General features: G+C 47.1%; 1 protein-coding gene across 3 annotated transcripts; it reads left to right on the top strand.

Moving 5' to 3' along the window:
• Positions 1 to 1,263: 1,263 nt before the first annotated feature.
• Lim1 (LIM homeobox 1) lies at positions 1,264 to 26,310 on the top strand. Of its 3 annotated transcripts, none has more exons than XM_076380088.1 (8): positions 1,264 to 1,348; positions 5,871 to 6,060; positions 16,956 to 17,188; positions 20,240 to 20,461; positions 22,075 to 22,316; positions 23,066 to 23,351; positions 24,244 to 24,411; positions 25,278 to 26,310. In XM_076380088.1, the coding sequence occupies exons 2-8, from the start codon at positions 5,888 to 5,890 to the stop codon at positions 25,391 to 25,393; spliced, it is 1,440 nt and encodes a 479-aa protein (XP_076236203.1). In that variant the 5' UTR covers positions 1,264 to 1,348; positions 5,871 to 5,887; the 3' UTR covers positions 25,394 to 26,310. The 3 variants fall into 3 exon arrangements, with proteins under 3 accessions (XP_076236203.1, XP_076236202.1, XP_076236204.1); XM_076380087.1 differs by having other exon boundaries at positions 1,269 to 1,348; positions 5,868 to 6,060; XM_076380089.1 differs by having other exon boundaries at positions 1,269 to 1,348; positions 5,868 to 6,060; positions 20,261 to 20,461.

Here is a 26,310-nt window from a genome sequence, read left to right on the forward strand (position 1 = left end):
AGCAGCAGAGAAGCAGTAGCAACGACAGAAGCGTCCCGTCCGCCGCGACAGAGAGATCCCGCAGCCATTCCACGGCCATGTCTGCCGGCGCACGGGGTTGGCTACGCCCGAGCGGGGCCTAGGCGGCCAATCGGAGGGGAGCGCGGATGGTCCCGCGGCGTGGCCGCGGCCAATGGGCGTGCCCGCTTCCAGCGAGGCGCGCGACGTCTCGGCCAAGTAGAGGGGGGCCCTCGCGGCTGTCACAGGTGCAGCCAGTTGGCTGGCGAACTCGAGGCGAGCGTGCTCGGGAATCCTCGCGTCCCTCGTCGTGTGCCGCTCCGCTCGCCCGGTCTATTCGATCTCGTCGCTCGCCGGGAGAGAGACACCTCGAGAGAGTCACCTCGAGAGTCGTCCGCTCGTGCACCGTACACGCGTGTCACGTACGAGGCATCGGCGAAAGTGTCGTTGGCAAACAACGCGCACACCCCGATCGTTCTTTCGCATGAGTCGTCGTTAGGCCCGATCGGCGACGAGATTCCATCGTGGAGGTAGAGAGACAGACGAGGGGTTCCTTGATGCGGGCCGTCGCGCGGACGCGCGAGTCGCGTCTCAGAGATCTGTCGCGATACCGGTCCCATCGGCGCCATGATCCATCGGGGAGCATCTAGAGCCGAGTGGGAGCGATCTTGAACGCGCGATGCGCCGACGGTACTGGCCTGTCAGCTGAGATACACGAGGGGTGGAACCGCGGTGTCGGAAGCATCGTGCATAATACCGATCGTTCGCGTTCTGTATCTGTGATCCTTCGTCCACGGTTGTCCACGGTTGTCCACGATAAAACGAAGCCAAAGAGATCGTGCGGGAACGGAGAGGAAGCTGAAGAAGGGGTGAAATAAAGGAAGTGAAGAGAGAGAGAGAGGGGTGAAGAGGGAAGGACTGGAGGGAATCGAAGACGTACCTATTCTACATACAGAATCGTACGACTAGAGCTAGAGAAGAATTATATCGAATTGTCGAATATATCGAGTGTGTGCCCCGAGAGAAAAAACTGGCAGCCGACGGGGGGAAGTGTGAGAAGTGCGATTTAACGGCCGTTGGGATAACACCGCAGTAAAAGTGGGTGCACTGGGGCCCTCGGGACCGTTCGGCCGATACGGGCCCGTGGAAGGTGGGCCTGGTGGTGGTCCCGGGCCCGGCGAGGGAGTGGGGGCAGGGGTGGCCGCAGTCGCGGCTGGGGAGGTGGAGGGCTACGGGGGCGCAGGGGGCGGGGGAGGGGGCCCCGGGGGGGTTGGTACCCCCCGAATAAGGGTCGCGACCCTCGGCGGGCCTTGCTGCGCACCCCTGCCCGTCACCCAAGCTTGTAACATAGGTAAGTCCGCTTCTACTTCTTCTACTTCTATATTTCTCTCCTCTGCGACGTTCTTCAACTTTCTCGCGGATGATTCAACCCTTTTCGAGCGACGATCCTCTAGGGAAGTTTGTGTCACAGGAGAGTTTAATATTTCCCTCGGTGAACGAACGACTGAGCTTGCTGTGTAAATAGCTAAATCGAAAACTCGCGCTGGATTGATTGTACTGCGAAGTTAGATCATCTTGAGGCTCGTAAGAAGAGCGGAGCTTGTTTTGTCGGCTGTGATTATTTTGCACAACGAACTGCTACTGGTTTGGTCCAGTTTGAAGCTGTATTTCGTGCGCGAAGCATGGCGAATCGCATGCGTAGTATGAGACGCTTATGGTGTTACAAAGTATATGTTACAATTGGAGATGTAACTTAAGAGGAAGTAAGGATATTATGAAAATAAGTCGAAGATGTAGAACTTCATTTTTTATTCGGAACTTCGACTAGCTTCTTTTGGTTAAATAACACAGTAGAATTTGTAGAGTACGTCAGCCTGACTTTCAGTGCGCTTCAGAGGCTGTGGAAGCTAAAACGCGATAGAAGTTTAAAGGACCGTTTTCTTATAGACTTCTTCGACGTCGTTCGTTCGTGATCGATTGTGGCGTAATTTGGATGTCATAGGAATGCATCGTTTTTTTTTTTTTTTCTCCTCGCGGTGATAAATTGTCTCACGCTTCGGATCTAACGAGGATGAATTCGCCTCGGACAGGGTTGAACACGCGTCAAAACATGCGTCATTGTGCGTAACGAACTGGCGATTCGAGGAAACCGTCATGCTCGCGGATGCGAGTAGGATTATGCATGCAGCCGATAATCCGACTGTATTTTTCCTGGACAGCCTTCCTGTAAGACGCGCTACATAATAGATTGCTTTGGAATCGATGTTTATTCGTAGCTATTTATAAACCCGTGATATTGTAAAAATAGCGGGATCCGCGATGAACATCCAGTTTATGACGCGTACGAGAAGTACATGAATATTTTATCTTAATAAAGTAATTATCAATTTCAAGTTAGCTATGCGATTGTGGAAGTCGATTCGTAGCGACGGAGAGCCGAGGCACGTTACTGTTATTTTTATGTATGTAAATAGTAATATTAAACGCAAGGCGATGAAATATTTGATCACTGCTTCGATATCTATGTGTAACAAACGATTCTAAGCTAAAAATCGGTAGAGATTTTTACCTAACGTGTTTATTCCCATTTATGCACGATTTTTTTGCTGCTAGTTCATTAGCCCGATCTGCTTCTAAAATTCTCAAAGCGCGGAGAATTAAATTCCGCCCCCGGACGGCGCATTTCATTATGCGGCTCATTCTTTGTTCTTGTTCTCTTAAGACTCTCCCGTGGATAGCGGGCAGACTTAAACTGTGAAAGGGCTTTGGGGAGCGTATTATCATACCCGGGAGGGTAGGAGGGCGGCCCGAAGAAAAATATTGACACTGAAGGTATCGGATCGTGTCTGACTTGGTGGATATACGCAGAAACGAATCGCGTCGATTGCCAAGTCACCCTCGAGTCAACGTGTCGTCTTATTAATTACGCTGGAAATTAATTACCCCCTGACACTACTCCATTGCGATTGCACTCGTGACTTGCACATTCCCCTTTTGCCCTATTTTCCTCGATTCTTGCGTGTTTCCTTTGACTTTGGATCGAATGCAAACCAGTCGACGTGAACTACGCCTTTGTGTTGATTTCTTGTTAAATTAAATACCAATGTTAGGCTCGCGTTAGTATCGTGTTACAATTTTGTAACGTTCTTCCTTTTATCGACTAACTGAGCGTTCGGCACCCTTTGCAGAATCGGATTTCGTGGAATACAGTTTCGAAAATTGTCGACTTGGCGAGGCGGCACCGACAAAGGGCGGCACGCGTCACATGCTCGATAGAAAGCTATTGGATTAATCGAAGCGTTCTCGGTGGTCGGTCCAGACATTCGTCTCACGTACACTTAATCCTAATCTAGTTGGATGGCCCAGGGAAATCTTTCCTCCGTTTTCGCGCTCGCTCTAGGCGTGAAACCATCCCTCAAGATATCTGATTTCGGAAACAGGAGGTCAACCGCACTAAAGGGTGCACCTGTAATAGTATTATCTTCTCGAATCTCTGCGATGTTTAAACGCACTGCAGAGCTTTTATTTCTGCAGTATTTCCTTCTTAAATTCTCAGCAATATACCGATCTATTTTAACTTCCAAATTTAATCTCATTAATTTACTGAATCATTGAATTTTCATACATAACATTCAGAACATTTTTTTACACCGTTTCCTTGGTGCATAAGTGTAACAAAGTTTGACATGACGGTGTTTTTCCCAAGAGGGATCACATAAAATTTTCGTGGGAAGCCAATTTCGCCGGAAGAATTACTCGTAAGTCGATTTCGCGTGGAACGATTTAAATCTTGAGGTAACTGCGGGGTGGTCGGGTCGCGCCGCGTTCCTCCTTTTTCTTCTCGCCCTCCTGCGAAACGGAGGGAGATGAGATGCGCAAGGTCAGACCTTAAGGGGTGGGAGGAGGGTTGCTAGGTTGACAACCCTGCAGGCAGGGAGGAACTCCGCCCATTGGCGGAAACCGCGAAAAAAAGAGAGGAGAGAACCCTAGAGGGTTCAGCAATGGCGAAAAAAGGAGTCAGAGGTCGGGAGCGAGAGAGAAAAGCATTGTGGAAACAGACGGAAAGAGAGAGAGAGAGATGCTAAGAAGACGGAGTAAAGGGCAATCCTCGCGAATGTTAATTGACAACGAGTCGCAGTTATTGACGTAATCGATTCGAGCACATTTTATTAGCGCAGGAAAAAAACCTTCACGTAATCTGTGATCACTGACAAAAAATAGGGAAGCTAGGAAAACAAGAACAATGAATGAGAAAATGACTACAAATGGTTCTATTACTTAAGTGGAATATTCTTGACTAAATAGACAGCAGAATACGATACGTTTAGAGGTTAAATTTTGCAGTAGCGTAGGTTCTGCTAGTTTATCCTTACTCAGAAGAGCTTTAGCGCTTTTTAAACATTTTCAGAAATATTCTCTAAGGAAGGAACTAGCACGAAAAGGTTATATATAGAGTTTAATCGAAGTACGCTTCCTCCTCTGTTCTTTATTTTTTTCTTCTCCCCTCGTATGTTAATATCGGACACATGAACCTCCTATTCGTTCTTAATCGCTCGAAAAAGTCACCCCCCACCCCGATGTTTTTTCCAGGTTCGGCGCTAACAATAGGGAAGTCTCATTGTGTTGCACTTTTACGCCCGCGCCTCGGCTCTCTTGTTCCGTACAGTTCGGTAGGCTGCACGGTAATCAAACCGTTGGAATTGCAAAAAGTTTCCGCACAATGCGCGGTTCGTTATGCACGTGCGCCGCCACGGCGAGCGCGGCCGAGATTTTCTTTCGAATCGGTGCCCGAGATCGGCTAATCGAGAACGCTTCGAATCGGTCGACCACGTGTTACGTTTGCGTTCAATTGGCTTCTAATTGTTCAGCGACATTAACTCGATCATCGTCACTCGTTTGCTTAACACACTTTTCACGAAGTTCTGTTTAGCGATGCGCTATTTAACAGATTAATAAATACGAGAGGGAACAGTGGCTTTGAATGATTCATGACTTCAACTCTTTTATTTCGTTTTCGTATAATTTGAAATTGTGAAGCACAGTAGGGCTTTAATTAACAGGCTTAATATTGAGAGACTCGAGCTTGAAGTAGACTAATAACGCCTAATTATTTTTTTCGGCAAATTATTAGTACGGTTAGTAGGCAGGCTTGTCATTAGACCGAATAACCATAACACTGAACAAACGAGACTGCGCTTAATTAAGACCCGGTTAGTCAAGGTTCTACTGTACAGTGATTACTCGCTATAAGCTTCTGAAACTGGTGCAACAGACAAAGTCCTCAAGAATAATAACCATCTTTTAGAAAACACTATCCTACACACTATTCACAAAGAATTCTTCCCCCTAATTTTTCAGTCATGCTGTACACTAATTTTTCTGTTCAATGAAATACATTCATAAAAAACGCACCAGTTGTATCTCCAAAAAATTGTCCAAATTCGCGCACCTGCAAATCTACCTGAAAATCAGAACAACCCATAACTCGAATGCTGTATCCAATTCTAGAGAAGCGTATCTCGAAAAGTAGGACAGTCGGCGATATCGCAGATTTTCGCCGTCGAACGAGCGGAAACACGACGTGACAGAATTTCATCGTCCCGGTTCTCCGTTCGCGCGATGACGCGCGCGGGGCGTACGAAATTAAAACGCCTGGCCGAGCCGTGCGCGTTCTATCAACCCTTCTCGACCGGTCGACGTTTCGCTTTAACCGATATTTTTCGACCGCGCGCGGGACGAACGAAAATCCGCGCGAACCAGGGAGAGGGAGGGCCGAAAACGGGCGGTCAGACGGGCAGAATTATTAAATATGGAACGGACGAACCTGTTGGGCCCCCACGAATTCACGATGCTCTCTTTCTTTTTCGAAGCAGGGAGACGCGGTCTGGCGATGCTCCTGTCATGTGCAGGATGCGAGAAACCAATTATGGATCAGTACCTGCTGAATGTTTTGGACCGGGCATGGCACGTCGAGTGCGTTCGCTGCTTCGACTGCAGAACCGCGCTGCAGGACAAGTGCTTCTCCAGGGAGGCGAAGCTCTTCTGCAGGGACGACTTCTTCAGGTACCCACGATCACTCTTTTTACCTTGGGGAGGTCATCCGCAGGATGCCTTTCGCGCCTTGTCCTTATACGCTGCTCGAAATAATCGGGGGATCACGTTCTTGGGTAAAGAAGATTGGGTGTGATTTTTCGGGTGCAACAGCTTTTGGAACATTGAGATTCATTCTTTGCAGGTGAAACGATATATGAATGGGTGATTCCTTTGATTAATCTGAGCAGCGTACTTCGGTTATTAGATTTAAGATAGATATGTAGGTAGTGGGTTATGTTTAACTGATTCAGTGAAGTTATTGTTGTTTGATGGACGATATTTTTTAAGTACCCTATTTACAGAGGTACGAACTATCGAAGTACAATTTCAGGCAGTTTTAATCGTGCAAGTCACACTGCTAGTTATTAACCCGTATTTCGTAACACTGATACTATCTATAATTTAGACCTATTACCCGGGGAAAATGAATGAACTTATGTGATAATTCTTCTACATCGAACAAAGTAGCTTCATTTACCACGAGTACCTGATATATGCCTACTATTGTTATACACGCAGTATCTGTCACAGATAGATCAATTTAATTAATCTTGAACTACTATTAACTATACTACTCTAAATTCCCTGGAATCGTCCTCAGCGAAGATAATAGCTTCAACAGCTTAATTGTCCCCGCGCCAATTCTTCGCCGATTGCTGCCCGCACCTATAAACGCTAATTCCGCCAGTAGACTTTAAATTATCTCGAGTACATAGCAAAGTGGCTGTTAACTGTTCGCACGGGCGATTAGAAATCTTTGTGCTCGGAAATCGAAGCGTGAAAACAGCTCCCATTCGACCAGCGGACCAACAACGCCATATAGAATAGGTTTCTCGATTTGTCGATCGAACGTGTCCCTCTACTTATTCAAGTAATTACCTTGCTACCCGTTGACAGATAAAACCAGACATCAATTGATGGATCGCGTTGTTAGAGAAGTCGTTGCTCGATTTTTTGCCCGTTTAGAGCAGGCACGTGTCCCGTTGCGACAAACCGTTCACGGTTTGCATAATTAGATAAACTATCGCGACACGGCTGTTACCAGCTGGTTGACACCGCGGGAAATCGAAAGATTTACGATCGATGCATTAGCAGACAATCGCTGCGACATTTGTCGTTCGGCTTCTTTCAGCGTCCCCGCGAGCTCTCTCAGCAGGCTGCACGCTCGGCCGCGAGAAAAAGCATTTCGCGACGAATGGAAAGGAGGCCTTGACATTTTCCCAGACACTGCCGACGTCGTTTCGCTCGATAACGTTCCTGGCGAAAATTATCGATCCTGCTGGCGCTATCGTCGATTACACGCTCCGCGGACTCGAGTCGCCCTGCTCGACGGCGATTTGTCAGGCCTCGTGACGCGCGCTTCTTGTAACATTGTCGAGGAAAAGATTCCAGAGATCGAGCGGACGCTCGTCGATCTTGACTACTGGCGCTAGCAGCCCCCAGTCTCTATTATGAATCGCGCAAGAAACGGAACATTAATTAATGGATCAGCGTTGATAAAAGAAATAGCAGTGGCGTCCTGAACGGGACCACCAATCGTGAGCTTACACATACACTCGAGGAGAAACAGTGCAGCTTGGTCTAAAAAGGGGGCAAAACAGTGGACGAAACTAATCGAGACACGATAGGCTCTTATTTGGTTTTTTACTGACCACTGCGTGCCTCTGAAAAAAATATAAATCCAGAGGCTCGCGAGAAAGCCGACAGTTGGCGAAGCTAGACTATGGTACATTGTTGCAAGCGTTACGGTTACAAGGTCCTCTCCCATCGAGTATTTATAATGCGGGGAAATTGATGGTCCCGGTTCGATAAAGCGCCAGCGGCGAGTCGTTAACATCTTGTTGCTCGAGAACGCAAGGAATAATCGCGGGGGCAAGAAAAATGTGCGCGTAACCAGTTTCCAAAGTATTCGTAGTCGGTTATCGTCTCGATGCTTCGTTTTCTTTACGACGAGATCCCTTTTTTTATCGCGGAGAAATTCGCAATGCCATCGCCACGATGGCCCGGATTCGCGGTGGATCCTCGGGGACCTTGACATTTGCGCAAGAAATCAGGCGATTCCAGAGCGTGAAGCTACGTCGACGGGCAGGTTACGGTCGATTTTTGCGCCGCGGATCGAAAGAAGCCGTGCGAAAAATCGGCAGAGAGTCACTTAAATTAATTACGGGCACGGATCAAAGAAGGCTGAGCGTTTAAACGTGGCTTCGAGTTTCGAAGTCTCGCCGCCTCCTCCTTTTCTTGCTTTTCGCTCCTCGACTTTTTTTCCCGCCGAGGACAAACCCAGCGACATTGTAGACGCTAACCAACCCGCAACGAACCGAGGTGTACGAAAACGGCTGGGAAAAAGACCTGTGACGAAAGTAACGAACCGAGGAAGGACGGAGAGCTGCAAATATTTTGATTCGAGAAAAATTGGGGGATGTGTTTGAGATCTTGACGATGTTGGCTTTATCAGAGAACGACGGGGCGGAAGAATTAACCTGTGAGGGATGTGGCGATGTTAATTTAGACCTCATCTGTTTGTTAAAAAAAGTGTACAGGGAGGTCTAACAAAAGGGGCACATAATTTAGAGGCTGTTGGATTCATTAGATTAATTAAAAAATTAATTTCGTAAAAATTTTAACAGTTTATTTTGATAGCAAAAGTCTAGCAAAATTTAGAAAATTGTGCATCAAATATATACTTCATCTTCGATTTTGGTCTCAAGTCATCAATCAAGGTCCTACTGTATTTCGAGAGCCGATTCATCGATCCACTTATTCTCATTATCAGTGAAGGAACCATTTATAACGAACGATATTCCTGACAATCGATCGCAGAGGTCAGTGGTCAATCTCTCGAGCCTAGAACCGTCCACCTTCCGACTTGACGAAGGGATCCTTCTTCTTTCGTGACTTCTGGAAGCGATGAACGATCCCCTTTGTAACGAACGATCGTCTACAAGCAGAAAGCAAGGAGAGACGGCCGTTAAAGGGGGGCCCTTTGATACTTATACGAACGAGTGTATAACGAACGTGTTATATACTTTACGATCTACTTTGCATTCTATCCCGATGAAAAATTCATTAGGCGCAAGACGCGCGAGAGGCTACACTCGATCGGCGTGGAAAAGCTTTTCGAGTCGAAAATAGCTCTCTCGTCGCGGCTACGTCCCTCTGTGCTAACCGTTACTACCGATCAGTCACCAATAATCACCATCATTTTTTGTCTTCTATGCCTGCTCACCGTGTGTGAAAATACGATCAATGAATAAAGAAAAACTGTAAACCTGAATTCGAATGAACGCGATTCAAATGGATTCCTCTAATCCAGCATACACAGAGGGAAAGTAGGAGAAGGAACCGTGGCAAGTCTCGCTGAATCGCGATAACCGAAATCTCGCGTTCTAATCGACCGATCGCCGAGCGAAACGAACTCACGGAGCTCGCCGTAACGAAGACAGCCGAAATGGCAGCGGCGGAGAGGAGGCCGATCGATTCCCACGACGGGACGAATCGTTCGATTCGAGAAACGACATCGATAGATTCGCCCCCCCCCTTCCTCGGGCGAATCGCTGCTGGGAATAGTGTAACACCTCCGGGAGGTCTGAGGCATCGGTCGAGCGAACGGTACGTAGCGCGGTTATGGTAACCGGCTCTACGAGTCGAGTCGCAGCAAGGTCCTTAAAGGTCGATAATGGCCCGTGGGGGCCCCGAAAGGGTCCAGGATCAAAAGGACCGATGTGTCCCCGTTTCGACGCCGCCTCGACTGCCGTAGCTTGCGGTCGATGGCCCGTTCGTTGCGTACCCGCCGAAAGTTATTACCTTAAAATATGGACCACGCCGTCCCCGTCGAAATCCACCGATGAAAACATTAGTCGGGCTAGGGGGGTGACGGCGTCAGCGTGACGTCCTCAATGGAACCGTGAGCCAGGGACCTGCTAACAGCCCGACCGATTACGAGGATTTTCGGTGACGTTCTCTTGATTAGTTCTTATATGCTCGTTTGCGAAATGCAGTCTCCTCTCGTTATAGGATCGTTAATAATTCACTGTAGCTTGGAATTATGCAGAGTGAAAAACTTGATTCGCGTGCAGTGTCGCTCAGCTTGGATGAAACCGAAGTAGACTATAATGAATGTGAGATGAACTTGGAATTGTGTTCCTTAATATAGACTTGTCGGTGCATCGTGATGAATCTATATCGAGGGTTCTGTGATGTATGTACAGCGATAGCGAAATGGCCCTTGGTTCAGGATCATATTTGGACACTATTTCAGGCGGTCTTATTAATAGTTTCTTATTAATATTCAAATCATGAAATAGACTCCTCTACTCTGAAGCCCTTACTATGTCGATACCATATGGAGGAAGCATTATATTCACCGAATTACCTGGAGGATACCGTTACGTCATTGATGATGGCGAGTGTTGCGAGAGTCCTCGTTGAAGATGCTCGAACGACGCGTTAACCGTGCCTGGGAATAAATCATAAGCGACGGTGCAGCTGTTGCAACCGAGTGTAGCGAGGAATAAGAAACGAAAAAGTGAGGGTTAAAAGAATTACCGCACGATAGAGAAAGCAGCCGACTGAGAGCAGCGAGAATCAAGCTTGCCACTTTCCTCCAACGATTCACCTCGCTGGCGATTGAATTTCAATTCCACGTTAGCGTTTCAAATCTGCCTAACAGCGTCCATACGCGATTGCCTCTAAATCCGTCGCGTTGGAAGAAATTCCCACAGCAACGGGGACCACACAAGACCAAGCACAAATGCCCTCTATTGCTCAGAAACTCGACGATCGATCTCGTTCCACAGGGGACCCACTTTCATCCACGAAATTCTCCATCCCGCGGACAGTTAGAATCCCAGCTGAGTTTCCCGCTGAGTAACTCGTTCGAACGGTTCACGTAGAAAGTTCGGATTAATTACAAGCAGCATCGAGCACGGTCATTCGGCGCCCTTCACGGAGAGACTCTGCTCCTCGGCGGGAAAACGTGGAACGAGGTGGGCCTGGAAATCGAACCGAAACGATCGAAGGCAATCGTAGATCGGCGGGGCTTTCCTCGAGTCGGTCTCGAAAGGGCGCCGACGAGCGGCCCATTGTCCTTGCTTTCCACCCGCGGTGCCTCGGCCTCCTCGGGAGTTCGACCCGTCGAAACTCGAACGTGGAAACATTATAAATGCGGCGTGACGCCCGCTACGAGCCGTAGGAGAAGTTTGTTGGGCGTGACGGGGCCGGCGCGGTCGAACAGAAAGAGAAACAGCCACGTAGCGGCAGAGAGGGGGATAGGAGAGAAAGAGAGAGAGAGGCGTCGAGTTCTGTTTCTGTTCCAGGAAGGTTCGGCAATAGTACGTATCGCGATGCGTATTCGTACGGGGAGCGTTTTTGCCAACCACCGTCTCTTGCGTCACAGCTGAGGCCAGACTCTCGTGTGCCCATGTGCCCTGGGTCGTGCGTACGCGAATCTCTCCTTGACGTGCCTTTCTTTGATTAATCGCCCACTTCTGGCGAGGGCAGAGTACCGAGACCCTGTGCAAGGCTAGCCGACGATTTTAGAGCGCCTCCTGCGGGGTTGCATCTCGACTCTCCTGCTCTTTTTGGATAGAAAATTACTTAGAATCTGAGCCTTGGATTCTCTTCACTGTCGATGTTGATCTTGATTATTTGAAGCTTCGAGAGAGTTGCTTTATTATTAATTATCCACTTCGACGGAAGAGAACCGCCTTAATTGCTGTAATGTAACTGCAAGTTTCAGGTTGGCTTGCTACCAATTGTGATTATAATTTGTACACCGTTATGTAGAGTCCTTAACCCTCGGAAGGCGAATGGTTTTCATTGAGCAAGGGAAGCGAATGCAGTGTCATTTTGAGTTGTAATAAAATTTCTGCTGTAAACTACTTTCGGGAAAGAATTATATAGAAAAATGAGTTTTGAACATTATACACTTTACCTCTTTTCAGTTCTCTGAGCCTATACCTGATACCTGAAATAAGTGAGTTTTCGTATGATTCTCACAAACAAATTTGTCATTACTTTTGACATCTTATACTGTATTTAGGGTCGAAGTAACCCTGTATTCGTCATACGAGGGTTAACACTAGTCGTAGCGATGTCTACTCAAGATACACTTTGTCACACTCGACTCTAGTCCTAGTAATGTTGACCGAAAACCAGCGACACTACGAGAGTCTGATTTTCCATTAGATAGACAGAGATACGCAACGCACACACCTTCTATCAAGTGCAAAATCGAACTCTCGCAGTGTTTCTCTTTTTCCTTGACCATGACTAGTACTAGAGTCAGTTGTGACATCGCGCAACAATTCATAAAAATGTTCCTTTGTTTACGTAACTAGACAATCTTCTTCAGAGGAAATTCTGTCCATCCAAGAAGTCGAGAAGAAGCTTCTCTCGAGAATAAACTCGAGGAGGGACGCGATTCTGTGATATTCTGAGTCGTGGAGTCGTCTGTTGTCGCGGTTCCCAGGATTTTACGCGGCCGACGCGACGTTCCCGGCGTTACGCGTCCACGGTGCATTAGCATAACTGTTATGAATCGTTTCGCAAGTCTCGCCTTCACCCCGCCGACGGTAATCGGCGATATTTCACGAATTAATCGGCCAGCAGCTCAGACGTGTCCCTGATAACCAGCGCGCGTTACGATCTTCCCTGCGCGACGGACCAAGGTGATAAAGTGAAGACCGCGCGAAATCGAGGCTTGTGTCGGATCGAGACGTGTCAGTGGAAGTTACGGCGACTTTGGTCCCTTTGGAAACGTCGAGCCAGGACGAATAGAATAGCCGACCGGCTGCGGAAGCGCGCGCGTTCGCCCTGCTAATTGGATTCCGTTAATTAGACTGCCGTCTCGCGAATAATCTCGCGGGTGTTTATTTCCTTTATCGCCGTATCCGAGACGTCGGCGCATGTGCGTCGAATGGAAGCTAATGGGGGAGGCGGAGGGAGCGGAGGTCGAGCGTTTACCGGAGAAATAATGAATTGGACGGTAATTAAAGTTTCTGCAATAGGTCAAGGTGCGCGCGACCGGTGCCCGCGAGTTGACTCCTCTTGCTGCGTTGCGTTCCAGAGCTCTTTGGGAACAATCGTTCATGGCCTGTGGACGATAATTCTCTGTCGTGACTTTTCTTTGAGCGTCTGCGAGGAGATGTTCGAAGAGTGTTTGTTTTGGGAGAATTAAAGTTTCAGATAGAGTGGTTGGAAGTGGAAGTTGAAGAGTGTGGGTGGTGCGGTTTTGAGAAAGGAAAAGGTTTTTGGGTAGTGTTTATGTCTGCAGTATTCGTTTGTTGTAAGCTCGTTGGTATCTCTGCCATTTCTGCTCTCTTTATTGATATTAGATTTGGTTTCTCTGGCTTTCAAAGACGAGACGAATGAGAATCGTTGACGTATCAATTAACCTCTGGAGAGTCAAGTGTTTCTTTCACTTTATAAGTTGGTTGTAAGAGTATAGGGAGTGAAGATTGTAGATTGGTCTTATCCCTTCAATCATTAAGCCAAGTGGTAAGGTACCTAGTTACATACTACGTAGCTATTTGTTTTCTTTGTTATTCATGACTAGACTGCAGAGTTTTATGCATTAGCGAAGACCTACAAATTAGAAATAAGCAAACTTTTACGTAAGTTGAAAAAACCTCTTACAATCACTGCGAACATAATGAATTCGGATGCGATGAAAATCATCATTGCCTCTAAATAAGTAGTTACTCTAATCCGTTAGAGGTAATTAATTTGAGTTGCATAGAGGTACAGAAGACTACCTGTACCACAATTTCATTTCTACATATTCCACAGACAGCCAGCACATTTACAAGGGTTATACAACAGTTCCCATGTCCAGTCATCCGAGGTTTATAAAACCATTCGTAGTAACCTACCAACGGGCGGCGCTGACGTTAACACAAAAGGCATAACGATCGTCGTGGCGACGGACGGGTCTAGGGACGATCGTCGGGGTCGTCTACGGGACCCCGTGGAACCAGCCACGCACCACATACATAAAGTCCAGGGTCCGTGGCAAATCGTGGCCCGGGCCCACCCCCTTTTTTTCATCCAGACCCCGGCTGTCCTATATTTCTTGCTACATGCCAGAATTCCAGCGTGGCTCTTTACGCTCCGCTGTTTAAGGGAGCCCGAAGAGAGTCCACACCCCCTTCTTCGGCCCCCATCCGCCCGTCGTTCTCCGCCAGTCGGTTTCTCACACACGAAAGCACCACGTAAGCCTTTCTATTAATGATTTTTACGGGCGGCCTCCGTTTCTTTTTCTTCCACGAGGAAGAAAGGCGCGGGGCTGCTGCCGGTGCTGCCTCTCGCGCGGACCTCCCTCGGAAAAAAAGGAGAAAATCGCGTGTGCAGAGCAGACGCGCGTCCGTCGAGGGGCACACCGAAAGGGGGATCTGTGGCTCCAGCGGTTCGGTGACGTATGCATCCGTGGAAGTTGACACGGGCCTCGCTAATTGCTATAATTAATTAAATAATTCCTGTAATTAGACTAGAGGGATTGCACGCTAGGCGAAACGAGGGAGGCGCGGAAGGAGGAGAGAGTAAGAGAACTAGAGGGATGGAGAAGAGAGAGGGAAAGAGAGGGAAGCTAGTCAGAGGGGGGAGAATAGGAGAGAGAAAGGGAGGCTGGCAGCGTAATGACCGCCGGTCAAGAAATATCTCCGGCTTCTGCTTCCGTGAGAAGATTGTTAGGAACTGCGCGTAGCACTGCTAATTTGGACAGGTTGATGAATAGTTTGAAAAAGTGTGCCGGTTGATTATAGGATGTTCCGCGTAAGTACTTGGCGTAATGGTTATAGATGACCGCGTCGATCGATAGACGGATAATCCATGTAATTTGTACTATTTTTTCTCCGTCCGATCATCCTTTTGTTTCATCTCGTCTGAGCAAACAAGCCGATCGCTACTTAACCAAACGATACGCTTTCGAGCATCGAGTCGCCTCGACGTGGAACGCGGGATAATGGCGAATGGTTAACGACGGACGCATCGACCTATCGGATGCCTCGGCGAAAAGGAAACGGTCCGCGCCTTTCAACGTCGAGCTTTTCCCGCGACTTTTAATTGATCGCTGTTAAATAAGAACTCGACTCCCTCTAGCGACATCTGGGTCACGCTGGACAAGCGCTTCCGTCGACAACTGTGACGGGGATAAAGCAACGGCAGGCTTTCGGGGTCGTGAATCGGGCGAACCGATCGGAGCGTGGATCAGTTGGCGAGGCGGGAATTTGAATGCAGGCTCGCGGCGTCGGAAGTGCAGCGGGAGAAGAACGAGGAGCCGGCGCATCAATTGAGATATATTTACTTTCGAAAGGCGGCAGCCCTAAGGGACCGCGGTAATTGCTATAATTAATCGCGTGATTCCTGTAATTAAAGCGATCGGGATTGCTAGCTGGAAGTATGCGGTTCCGCTGCTTCCGTAATAATACGGCCGCGGGAGGATCGGGCGAATCGTTTTGTTCAGATTTATTGGCACGCGCGAAACGCGCTGCGCCAGCCCCATCGACGCGCACGGGGATTCTTCTTTTTGAATTCGTCAATGTTTACGATCGCAGGATTAAAATTGCGAGCCGACCAGCGCGGCCCCGAGGGTGCTATCGTTCCTTCGAGTCGAGAAAGACATTAATGCTTTTTAGACCACTCGTTCTCCTTGATCCGAATACAAATTGTTGTGCCTGTAGGGGGATCCTGAAGGATCCACGAGTGTCTATTGTTAATAGAATCGAGATTTATCAGCTGTATTGAACGAGCTATCGAATGTTTCTATTACCCAAGAGGAAATGTCTCGTTTATCATTTTTTATGAAATTAAGAATGTTTAAGTGCACCGTTTCAAGTGTCCCACTTTGTACGCTTTCACCGCTGACATATAAACACACGAACGTGATAACAGATGGAAATTCTAAACCTGCGTTCACGTAACAGTGGTACGCAAAGTGTTAAGTAACGCTTAGAGATCCTTCCATGTTCATTCTCAACCTGGCACCCTTCGCTAAGAACAATATCGATCGCCTTAATTATTCAACGCTTTCCTAAATTCCTTCTGTGATCCTTTGACCTTTGAATCTCTCGAATTCCGTAGTGACCTCGCGTTCGGACCCCTTCTTCGATTCCCACTGGACCCGAAGCGCGCCTCGCCACGGGGAACACTCTCGTCGGTAAAAGATGGGCCGACTAATGCGAAATTAACAAGTAGGACACGATCAGAGGGGAAAATCGAACGTCGAACAGTAACCGCGAGGCGCGCTTTTACGGCAGCGAAGGGTTTTAACTTTTTATGCCCCTATCGGGTCGTTAAAGTCCCATCTCTTTAAACGCGCTGTATTTCTTTTATCGACGTCCGCGAGTCGCAGCTTAATGACAGGACTTGTAAGTTTCGAGGCCAATAAACGTCGTCGTCCCACAACATTGACTTTCCTTTTCGTTCGGCCGAGTCCACGTGTTTGTGGCTGGTTCGAGGTAGACGTTGAAAGAGAGAGAAAGAGGCAGCTCGAGAGAGAGAGAAAAAAACAGAAACGACTCGAAAGAAACCTCGAAGCATGAGAGACGCGTTAACGCAACAGTCGAGGGGGAAAAAAAGCGAGTTTTACGTATCGCGGTTCGTTAGACGGTTGCGTAAGGCGACGCAGGGGAAAAAGGAGCGCGAGTCGATCGTCGAGGAGCCGCGCGCGGTGCTCGGCGCGGGAAAACCGTCGCGGAACGATTAATCACGAGGCCTGTTCAGGAGTAGCCGCGGCGACGCGTGCGCTTGTTATCCAGCCTTTCAGCGCTGTCGCTGTAAAAACTCTGGATAAACCGTGTCCGCGGATAAAAACACTCCGACTCCTGTTTCTGGTTATTTAAAAAGCTGTTACTGTTGGCCTGTTGCAGGCGTTACGGCACGAAATGCGGTGGTTGCCTGCAGGGGATAAGCCCTCAGGATCTCGTGAGGAAGGCGAGGGACAAGGTTTTCCACCTGAATTGCTTCACCTGCCTGGTGTGTCGGAAGCAGATGAGCACCGGAGAGGAGCTCTACGTCCTGGACGACAACAAGTTCGTCTGCAAGCAGGACTACCTGTCGGGCAAGCCGCTGCCGGACACGCATCACGTGCACGGTCATCACGGTGAGTTACAAGTGTCATTGTCCCTCGTTAGCCACCGCGGGGGAGACGACGCGGAGCGAACGAGGCGAGGGACAATCGTCGTCTTTGTTTCGTTCGTTTGCCCGAAACGGAGTCGCGGGACTCGTTGCCTCGCGGGATGATATCGATCGCCTCGCCGTTCCCTCGCCGGGGCTTTCTGGGATTTAAAACGATCGTAATTTCACCAAAGGGGAACTGCTCTGAAACAGAGGCGAGCTTCTCGGTTGGAACGTTTCGCCGAACACGTGATTGCTTTTTCATTCAAGTTAGATAGTCTCGCTATCGCGGAGCTGTTTCAATATTCCGGGAGCTATAGTTTTAGAAGCTGATGAGTTTGAATTTGGAGAGGACTGTTCTGACAATTTTCATTCGAGAAACTTTCTATGATAAATCATTCTATTTTTTCGATTTTATATTCTGAATATCTAAGAGTCCAAGCTTAACTGTTTCTAATTATATTATTAGTCCTCGTAGGCGATGTAGATCATTAAAAGGTGAACCTGCAAATTAGTGGCTCACTCACAGATTCTGATGATTCTTATCCCATTCTCGTACAATTTTCTTTCGTAATGTTAAAACCTTCGCTGCCGACTACGTGTGACTATCGAAAACTGCCAACAACTGGGCAAAAAGTGCACGAGTCTGACTCGTCACAGTATGACAACGGATTAAATATTTTATATTAAATAAGGAGGCCACTAATCTGCAGGTTGTCCCATTAAAATAGTGAATCAGAGTTCGAGGATCTCCTCAGTACAACGTGCAAAGTCTTTCAGACCTTCATGCTTGATAGAATAATTTCTGACGTGTCGCGCAGCCTCGTAGGAAAATAAATTCTCTACCATAGGGGCATCGAGATTTTTCATTTTTTTTCGAAGCAGGGGAGGTTGGGGCCAGGCGACTAGGGGTGTCGGGGGGATCACAGTTCAACGCGTCCGACGGCCGAGATTTCACGGAGTCAGGGTCGGTCTAAAAAAGAGGGGCAGGGGGTGGGTTTTCACGGGGGTTTTACCCCGGTTGAACGGCAAGCTGTGAAAACACCGTGCAATGTAGCCGCGCCGTCAGCCACCAGCCAGAGGAGAGACAGAGAGAAGAAGAGCGGAGAAAAAAGTAGAGGGAGAGAGAGAGAGAGAGACTGAGAGAGAGAACAGCTCGGTTTCACGAGGGCCTCGGCCGTGTGTAAGCCGTGAAACGAAAACCGAAAGGTCGTTAGGCAGGGGCGAACCTTTTGTCGCTTCGATGCCGACGTCGAAACCGCAAAACGTCCGACAACCCGTTTCTTTTTCGTTCTCTTTCGGGGAGGCACGAGAGCCTTCGTTCTCTGAGAGTTCCACGCGTGTCGGGACCGTCACGGACAGTACCAAGGCGTCATAATCGGGACGACGTACCTCATACGTGCATTCGCGATTATCCTTGCGCTGTCTTCTTCTTACTCTCGAGTAACGTTGATGTTCAGTGGACTTTATGGCTCGAGCACTTTTTCGTTGGCTACTTTTTGGACGAGAATTTTCGCAGATATCTAGGGTTTCTGTTTCAGGGTTAAACCCTTTTTTCGGTAGACATGTGCCATTTTCGTCGAGGCTAGTTGCAAAGTTATGTAGGTTTCTAGGAAATTTATGAGTAGATTGTGTTCATTTCCTCTAATTAAAAGAAAATCTGATGTCATTTTTATGTAGAATGTTTAAAAATGTTGCTTGATTCTTTTCAGACTTTCACTCACTGAAAAATGTGACGAAAGAAATGACCTAAGTTTGCAGTATACAGATATCGAAAATAAGTTTAAAGCGTGAGGGTTCGAAAATGTAGAAGTAGCTTCTAAAAGTTCTTGGTACTACTTTTTAGTTCTTAGCAGAGATCAGGGATAATATTTGGAATTATTTTAACATTGGAAAGGTTTTATGTACTCCAAAAATGGCCTAAAAGTGGAGTTGAAGTTGTAAATTTCCAGCTTAGAGAAACTCTAATAATTCCTCCGCCATTCTCACTGTATATCCTCAGGCACTCCAACAAAGGTTCTCTTGCCAAGCAAACTTTTAACCACATTCTGTATAAAGTTCGAAGGTACTTATCCGAGGGATTCTCGTGAAAAGTGTACACCAGTGGGATGACGATTACCCATTTCGATGATCAAACACCGTGACGTCTGGACGTTCCACGCGTTTCCGACATTAATCTCTATCACAGAGCAGCCATTTGTCAGTTGTCGAATTCGCGGTGATCGTCTGCGCGGCACGTGAAAAGCGCAGCAATTACGCGCTCGCGCGCCGCGTCGATTAATCAGCCGCGTTTATTGGTAACTTTTGGCGTCTTTTGTCGACGAATACGCGGAATAACGCGACGCGTGCCACCAACGTTAAATTGCGATTCACGAAAAATCGTAATGAACCGGCCGCGACACTGTCGTGTTATGTTCAAAAGCGAGTCAGTGTAATCACGCTTAATTGCTAATTTCGTATGGTACATCGACAAATTTATTCGCCCCGCTGATAAATGATGTCCTATGTTTGCCGCGGCGACAGCCTCGTCGCTTTGTGCGTCTAAAATTGACGTTGAACGACGTAATTATACCGTAACGAAATTTTATAAACGTCTATTGTGCATTCGATGATTATCGCTTTTATCATTTGTTTTCGACAAAGTTGTTTAAGTTACTATAGAAGATTATCTATTTACGTATTGCACGAAAAGTCGCGCTTTTGTTTCTGAACAATGGACATTGCGATATTAATAACCTATTATAGTACATTATACGAAGTGGTGCCCCTTTTGAGAGCAAAACTTGAGTTTCAATAGCGATCGAATCTCTGATTTCCAAGGAAATTGGAAGTCTTTTTCATTGAAATTTAGTAGTTGCCTCCTACCTCGATGTTCGTCCATTTTTCTCGTCGAATGCACGAGAAAAATCCTCGAGCGTCGGGCAATTTGTAACAAAAGCAGATCATTGAACAGAAAAGTGACTGGCGCTCTTTTCGAAGTCAATGATTCGACGAATCAATGTGATTAAAACGTACGGTTCGAATCGTTCACGAGCAGAATCGTCCAACCTTTCGGCAGGAGGCGACTCGCTGATGGGTTCGGGATCGGAAGACGAAGACGAGGACGGTAGTGCTCACCATCATCACGGCGGAGTCGGGGGCCCTCACCTGGGTCCCCATAATCTGGGCCCGGGTGGTCCTGGTGACCAAACGGTTGGGCACACTGGTGATCTACCACTTGGAAGCGATCCTTGCAAGCAGGAGGACTCCGAGGATCAAGGTGAGTTGAATTGTATCTTCTGAGCAATCGATTCCACCTTCCATTTCCTGTAATATTAATACATCTGTATAGGATAAATACATTCTGCGAAGAGGGATTTGAAAATTCTGAAAATTGACCCTTAGCTGATTGTGCTTTCTATAATCCACTTAGAGATCAAGAATTTTTGTAGATTATGCATACATAACTAATTTTAAAGAGAAATTTAGAAAACTTAGATGCTACTTGAGCCTTCCAAAATATTTATGTGCTTCATTTTATAAAAACACATGTATTTTTTGTGGAACTAGTCGATTTGTCATGTGTTATTGAAGCAAAAAGATATTATTCCTCTATTTAATGCTCCTCCCTCAGTGGAGGGTCAAGAAACCCAAAAGAATTTCCTCCCCGAAAAGACAGTCGCGCAGCAGAAGGCTAAAGGGTTGAACGCGCAGCATAAATAGCTGTTCGTGTAGCGACAAACTCGATTCGACGGAGGACGATTGACTGAGGCCGACTAACGACTTAATCGAGGCCAATCTCACCCTTGCGCGTCGCCCTCGAACGAGGGAGGGAATTCGACGGCTTGACCCGGCGCGTCAGCACGAATTACCAAGCGCGTCAGGTCTTCCCTGGTCTATTATTCGGTTCTGCTCTTTTATCGCGAGCGCAACAATGACCCCCTCACTTTTACCTCTCTCGAATCATACTATACACCCGGTACAAGCATCTCCTGAGGGGCAGAGAGCCAGAGGGGGGTGTCTTCGCGAAGGGTGGCCCCTGTAGTGCGGCGTGACACTGTCCAAACATTTTCTTTGTCCCGTGGTTAAGACCTACCCGGGTATATATAGATTATCGTGAAGAGTTGGGGCCCCAGGTCTCTGTATAAGTGCGCGTGCCTGCGCGTTCATACATTATACACGCACGCACATAGGCACGCCATAGAGAGTGTAGCTTTCAACCGAAGAGCAGCCACGATAATCCGATGGGGGTTTCGCATCGCTTCCGGGGATTGGCTCCGATTGTTGTTACCACGATCCGCCCGATCAAGATACCGAGATATGTACATTATCTGCGTATGTACGTGTACGCGTTATTAAGAAATGGTTCACCAAGAAATGTTACTGTTTATTCGATCGATAACTCTCGTTATCGTTATAAAACTACGGCTACATTAGGCAACTTCTGTTGGTCAACCATGTTATTCAATCTAAAGTCGATTAAAATCGTCGTTTCAACTTGTTTGAAATTGAGTTTACAGGGGCAACTTCGATCAACTCCAGGTTAATCAACTCAGTTGCCTGACCAAAAGTTGCCTAACGTACTGTGCTCCGCTGGCGAGATGAGCCCCGAAACGAGTAAATCTGTATCGTCGCTAGTGCTCATCTTGTCAGCGGAGCACTATAAAAATATATTTTATTCTCAGTCAAGAGAATATCTGAATATTTTTTGGCAGTACACAAAGCTTCGCGATCGAAACAATAGCGCCTAGTACCTGTACACAATAAGCTTGAGTTAAAAGGATACGTTGCTAGGGTGTATGCTGGTCAATAGCTACCTGTTCGCGCGAGGAACAAATGCTGGCCACGTCGGGGAGATCGATTATTAAACAGGCTTGCTTGCGTTGGTTCAAGGTTCCCTGGACGGCGACCCCGAGACGAGGGATAGCCAAACGGAGAACAAAAGTCCTGACGGTGGTGCTGGGGGTGGCAGCGGCGATGGCGGTGCTGGCTCGAAGAGGCGAGGACCGAGGACCACCATAAAGGCGAAACAGTTGGAGATCCTGAAGTCGGCCTTTTCGTCGACTCCCAAGCCCACCAGGCACATTAGGGAACAGTTAGCGAAAGAAACTGGCCTGCCTATGAGAGTGATACAGGTTCGTATGGGTTTCTTCACTTTTTCGGTGATGCCGCGTCGGGATACTTTATTGGAAATTGATAACGTGGGCGGAAGGAATATAATGGAGGTTGAAGATGGTACATTGTACTTGGGATTAAGATCTCGTGGGTGGATTTTACGTAATACCGAGAGATTATGGGTTTGTGTTACTGTATTCTTGTTTCGTACTGTAAGAAGGAGTTGTCGTTTCGATTCCATCACCTGTTGAAGATACGACCACCTTGTTTCAAACTTTAACAAAAGGGGAACTGAAATTTTTTGAATACATAACTTCTCTTTCCTCGTCGTATTATCATAGTAATAAGACTGAAAAAAGTGTAATAGAGTCTTAGAAGGTATTTGTGTCCACAAAGACACAAAAAATGAAATATGTTGTGGATTCTTTTGCCATCTAGCGCAAACACTCTGCATCCAATCCTAATTAATAGCCCAAAGAGTATCTCTTAATACACGACTCGGCCATGTCCTGAGCAGCTTACTATATTTCTTCCATCCACGGCAACATCAGCGAGAATACGCGAGCTCCGTTTTACGAACGTGCCATCCATTTTTTTACGATAGACCATAAACGTCGGTATCGCGATCGTTCCACGCCGCTTTCCCCGTTCACGATGTCCGCGGCGACGCGATGCCCAACTTTCCCCAAGAAGGAACGGGTTAGAGGCGTAATCCCTTGCAGCCGAGTGAATTGAATGAAAGCAGCCGACCGGTATCCGTTTTGCGCAGGTCTGGTTTCAAAATAAGAGGAGCAAGGAGCGTAGGTTAAAGCAACTGACGTCGATGGGCAGGAGCCCGTTCTTCGGCGGCTCCAGAAAAATGAGGGGCTTCCCTCTGAACCTGAATCCCGGTGCTTTGGGCGGCGAGGACGGGCCGCCGCCCGGTTTTCCATATTTCGGCGCGGAGAAGTTCGAATTCGGTTACGGCGGGCCCGTGGCGTTTCACCACGAATTCTTTGGTGCTCATCCGCCCCCTCATCCCCATGGACCGCCCTTCAGCGGGCCAGGCAATCCTGGTGAGTGCCGGAATTCGATTTAAACCGAATCTTTCGATCCTCTCTGTCTCTATTAAGCGAAGGGTCCGATTTTTATTCCTCTGAATTTTTTCTACTCTTGCAAATGGGTAGTACGAGGCATTGAGAGCGACCATGGACTAACTCCACTACTCGGAAAAATCAGGAAAACAGGAGATCGGTTACTTAGTCCACTTTTGCTCTCGATGCCTCGTACACGAGTGGATATATAAGTTTCTGTTTAAGTATTACTAAGTTAAGACTGTATTTACATGAGACATACAGGGTGTTTCGCAACTGTGTCAACTAAATATTCTTATAAACTATTTGCTGCATGAGAAAATTGTGAACACCAAACAACTTTTCTCACGAAACAAATAGTTTAAAGGAAATTCAAGTGATACAGTTGCGTGACTCACCCCGTAGATGAGTAGCATAGAACACAGTAGCAAAATCAAAGGACGAATCTACTCCAAGTTTTCCTCGTTTAAGCTACTTATTCAGTATCCCACCACCTTGCAAAAGTAGGTCAAAATCCTAGAGGATTACTTGAGGATCCTTCTCTAACATTAATTTCATGTTCTTTGGCATTACAAAAACTCCTTACTCGCTACGAATATCGTTTACCAGAACAGTGTTGATGAACAACTCGTAGACAAATACAGAAGTTGCAAGTAATTACGAGTAGATCCTCCCGTAATACGTTCGACGTTAGTTACCGGAGGCAGTTCGAAATCGAGCTCAGCCGAAATCGAAACAGTCTCGTCGTGTTCCATCGCGACTCTAATAAACATCGTAGCGGGTAGGTAGGTCGCGATAATGATGACAGGACGGGTTCGGAGATAGCAGGTCGGATACGATCCTCTCTGAATAGTACGTAATCTGTTCCTGACAGGTTTGGACCCGGCGAGTTTAGCGGGTATGGCGGCCGCAGTGGCGGTGACAGGGGAATATCCACCTCCGGGTGCGGGAGGCGGCCCTCCGGAATTTCTCACGGGCCCTCCTGGACAGGGGCCCCCTGCACCTCCTGGCGGTAGCCCCGGCGAGTTCCTAGCACCTTCAGGTATGACTAGACCCCATTGAAAGGCTATACTTAAGGACCGCTGTGAAATCTATTTTCACGCTCGCGTTGGAGCCTCTCTCTTTTTACTTCGCCCATGCTTCTCGTTATAAATACGGTCATTAGTTATGTATAGAGTTGTGTAGAGAGATTTCAATGCGTGTGTGGAGTATTTGGGAATTCCTCTGCGGTGAATTTCTTGCTGCATTTTGGGACGAGAGGATCTTGAGTCTTAAACTTTCGGTATGATAGATTGTAATTTAATACAGTAAGGTATCGATTAAATGACTTAATTACAGATTCGGAATCAAGTAGGTACTCTCTTAATGGATGATTTTTTATTTTCTGTATAGTGTTATTAAATCAGGATTATTTTTAATGTAGTAAATAATCAGGACCCTATGTCTAGGGTCTTGAGGACTTACTAATATTAGGAATAATTGTGTTAAGCAAGATGCAAGGAAATTTGTTAAAGTTGCAGAGGGTACCAGGAGGAAAAATTCTCGAAGACCAAAGAGATTGAGTCTACATAAAGTTTATACAGTATTGCCTCGATACAAGGCATTCAATGGCAGCTCTTTTCTTACAATCGCTCCTGAACAGATTCCAAAAGCAAAATTTTCATATTCTCAGTCCTGAACTCGTTCTAACTTCTCACCTTATATCGACGCAAAATTGTAGGTATCTATTTAACAAGGATTAATGAACGATCATACCGCAGAAGGATTCTCGGGGCACCCTGTAATTAGAATTAGATCGTATAAGGAGGAAGGTGCGCCTTTCTTTTCCTCTCGCATCTTCGGATCCCACGTTTCTGGTGAGATCGAAGATGCGCAAGGAACCGATTCGATGGGTTTGGTATTTCTCAGGTGGAGCACAGGGTAATCCCAGTGCCGGTGGGAATGGTGGCGGTCCAGGTGGCGGCGGCAGCGGGGGTGGGTTCCTGGAGCCGCACCAGATGCAGAGCGAAGGGCTGGCCTGGTAGTACGAGTTTTAATATTAACGTTCTTTCGGATTCCGTTGCTCCCCATCGGCCGACACGCGAAAAATCGATCATCTCGTAAAAAAATCGATCGATCGCTCGGCGCCTGATGGGTGGCCTTTTTCCACCTTCGTTCCGGTTCTCGAGACTTTTGTCCGTGACGAGAGGCAGAGGTCGGCCGCGACGGCAGGTCGGCCTTGCGCCTCCTGTACGTTTCGTTTTTTGTAAGATATACGTATGATAAGACGAGCGACCGTTTTTAATTTCGTTTCTATCACGGTTATCACTGTCATTATTAACATTATTATCTTTATTATTTTTATTATTATTATTACGGTCGTCGGTGAACGCCGGCGTTGCTATTTTATTATTATTACGAATTATTAAATATTATTATTAATATTATTATTGTGTATAAAATTTCGAACGTCCTATCGTGTAATATTATACCCTCCCTGTTGATTACTTTTCGACGTTACTTTAAGAAACACCCTGTAGATATCTGCTGTTATACACTCGATGAACATGTTCACACGTACACACACACAGATACACATACTCGCATACGTGTCATACAAGATACATGTATATCCGCGTGCATGGCAACACGGTAACAGTTACACGTACACGTACACAGGAACACACGCGTAAATCTACACATTAAAGACGCTGTACTAATTATCATTAAAGTATAAATATAAATAGGAATGTGTAACCTGTAACTGTTAAGGCGGCAACTCGATGTAAATAAACTGTCTTTTTGCGGAAACTGCGCGAGCATACGTTTTAGTCGCTAAACTCCTGTCGACCGAACCAACTCTGTAATCGTAACTGCAACGCAAACACCGCGCGTGGGAAAGAGACACGCCGCCGCGATGCATAATGATTATAAATATTATTACAATAAACCACCTCGTATT

The sequence above is a fragment of the Calliopsis andreniformis genome, chromosome 6, assembly GCF_051401765.1.
Source record: "Calliopsis andreniformis isolate RMS-2024a chromosome 6, iyCalAndr_principal, whole genome shotgun sequence".
NCBI lineage: Eukaryota > Metazoa > Arthropoda > Insecta > Hymenoptera > Andrenidae > Calliopsis > Calliopsis andreniformis.

Bases quoted from the DNA above. Each gene is read 5' to 3' on its own strand.
- Lim1 (XM_076380088.1), top strand. From the start codon at position 5,888: ATGCTCCTGTCATGTGCAGGATGCGAGAAACCAATTATGGATCAGTAC. The intron at 6,061-16,955 runs GTACCCACGATC...GGCCTGTTGCAG, and splicing joins TGCAGGGACGACTTCTTCAG to GCGTTACGGCACGAAATGCG. The intron at 17,189-20,239 runs GTGAGTTACAAG...GTTCACGAGCAG, and splicing joins TCACGTGCACGGTCATCACG to AATCGTCCAACCTTTCGGCA.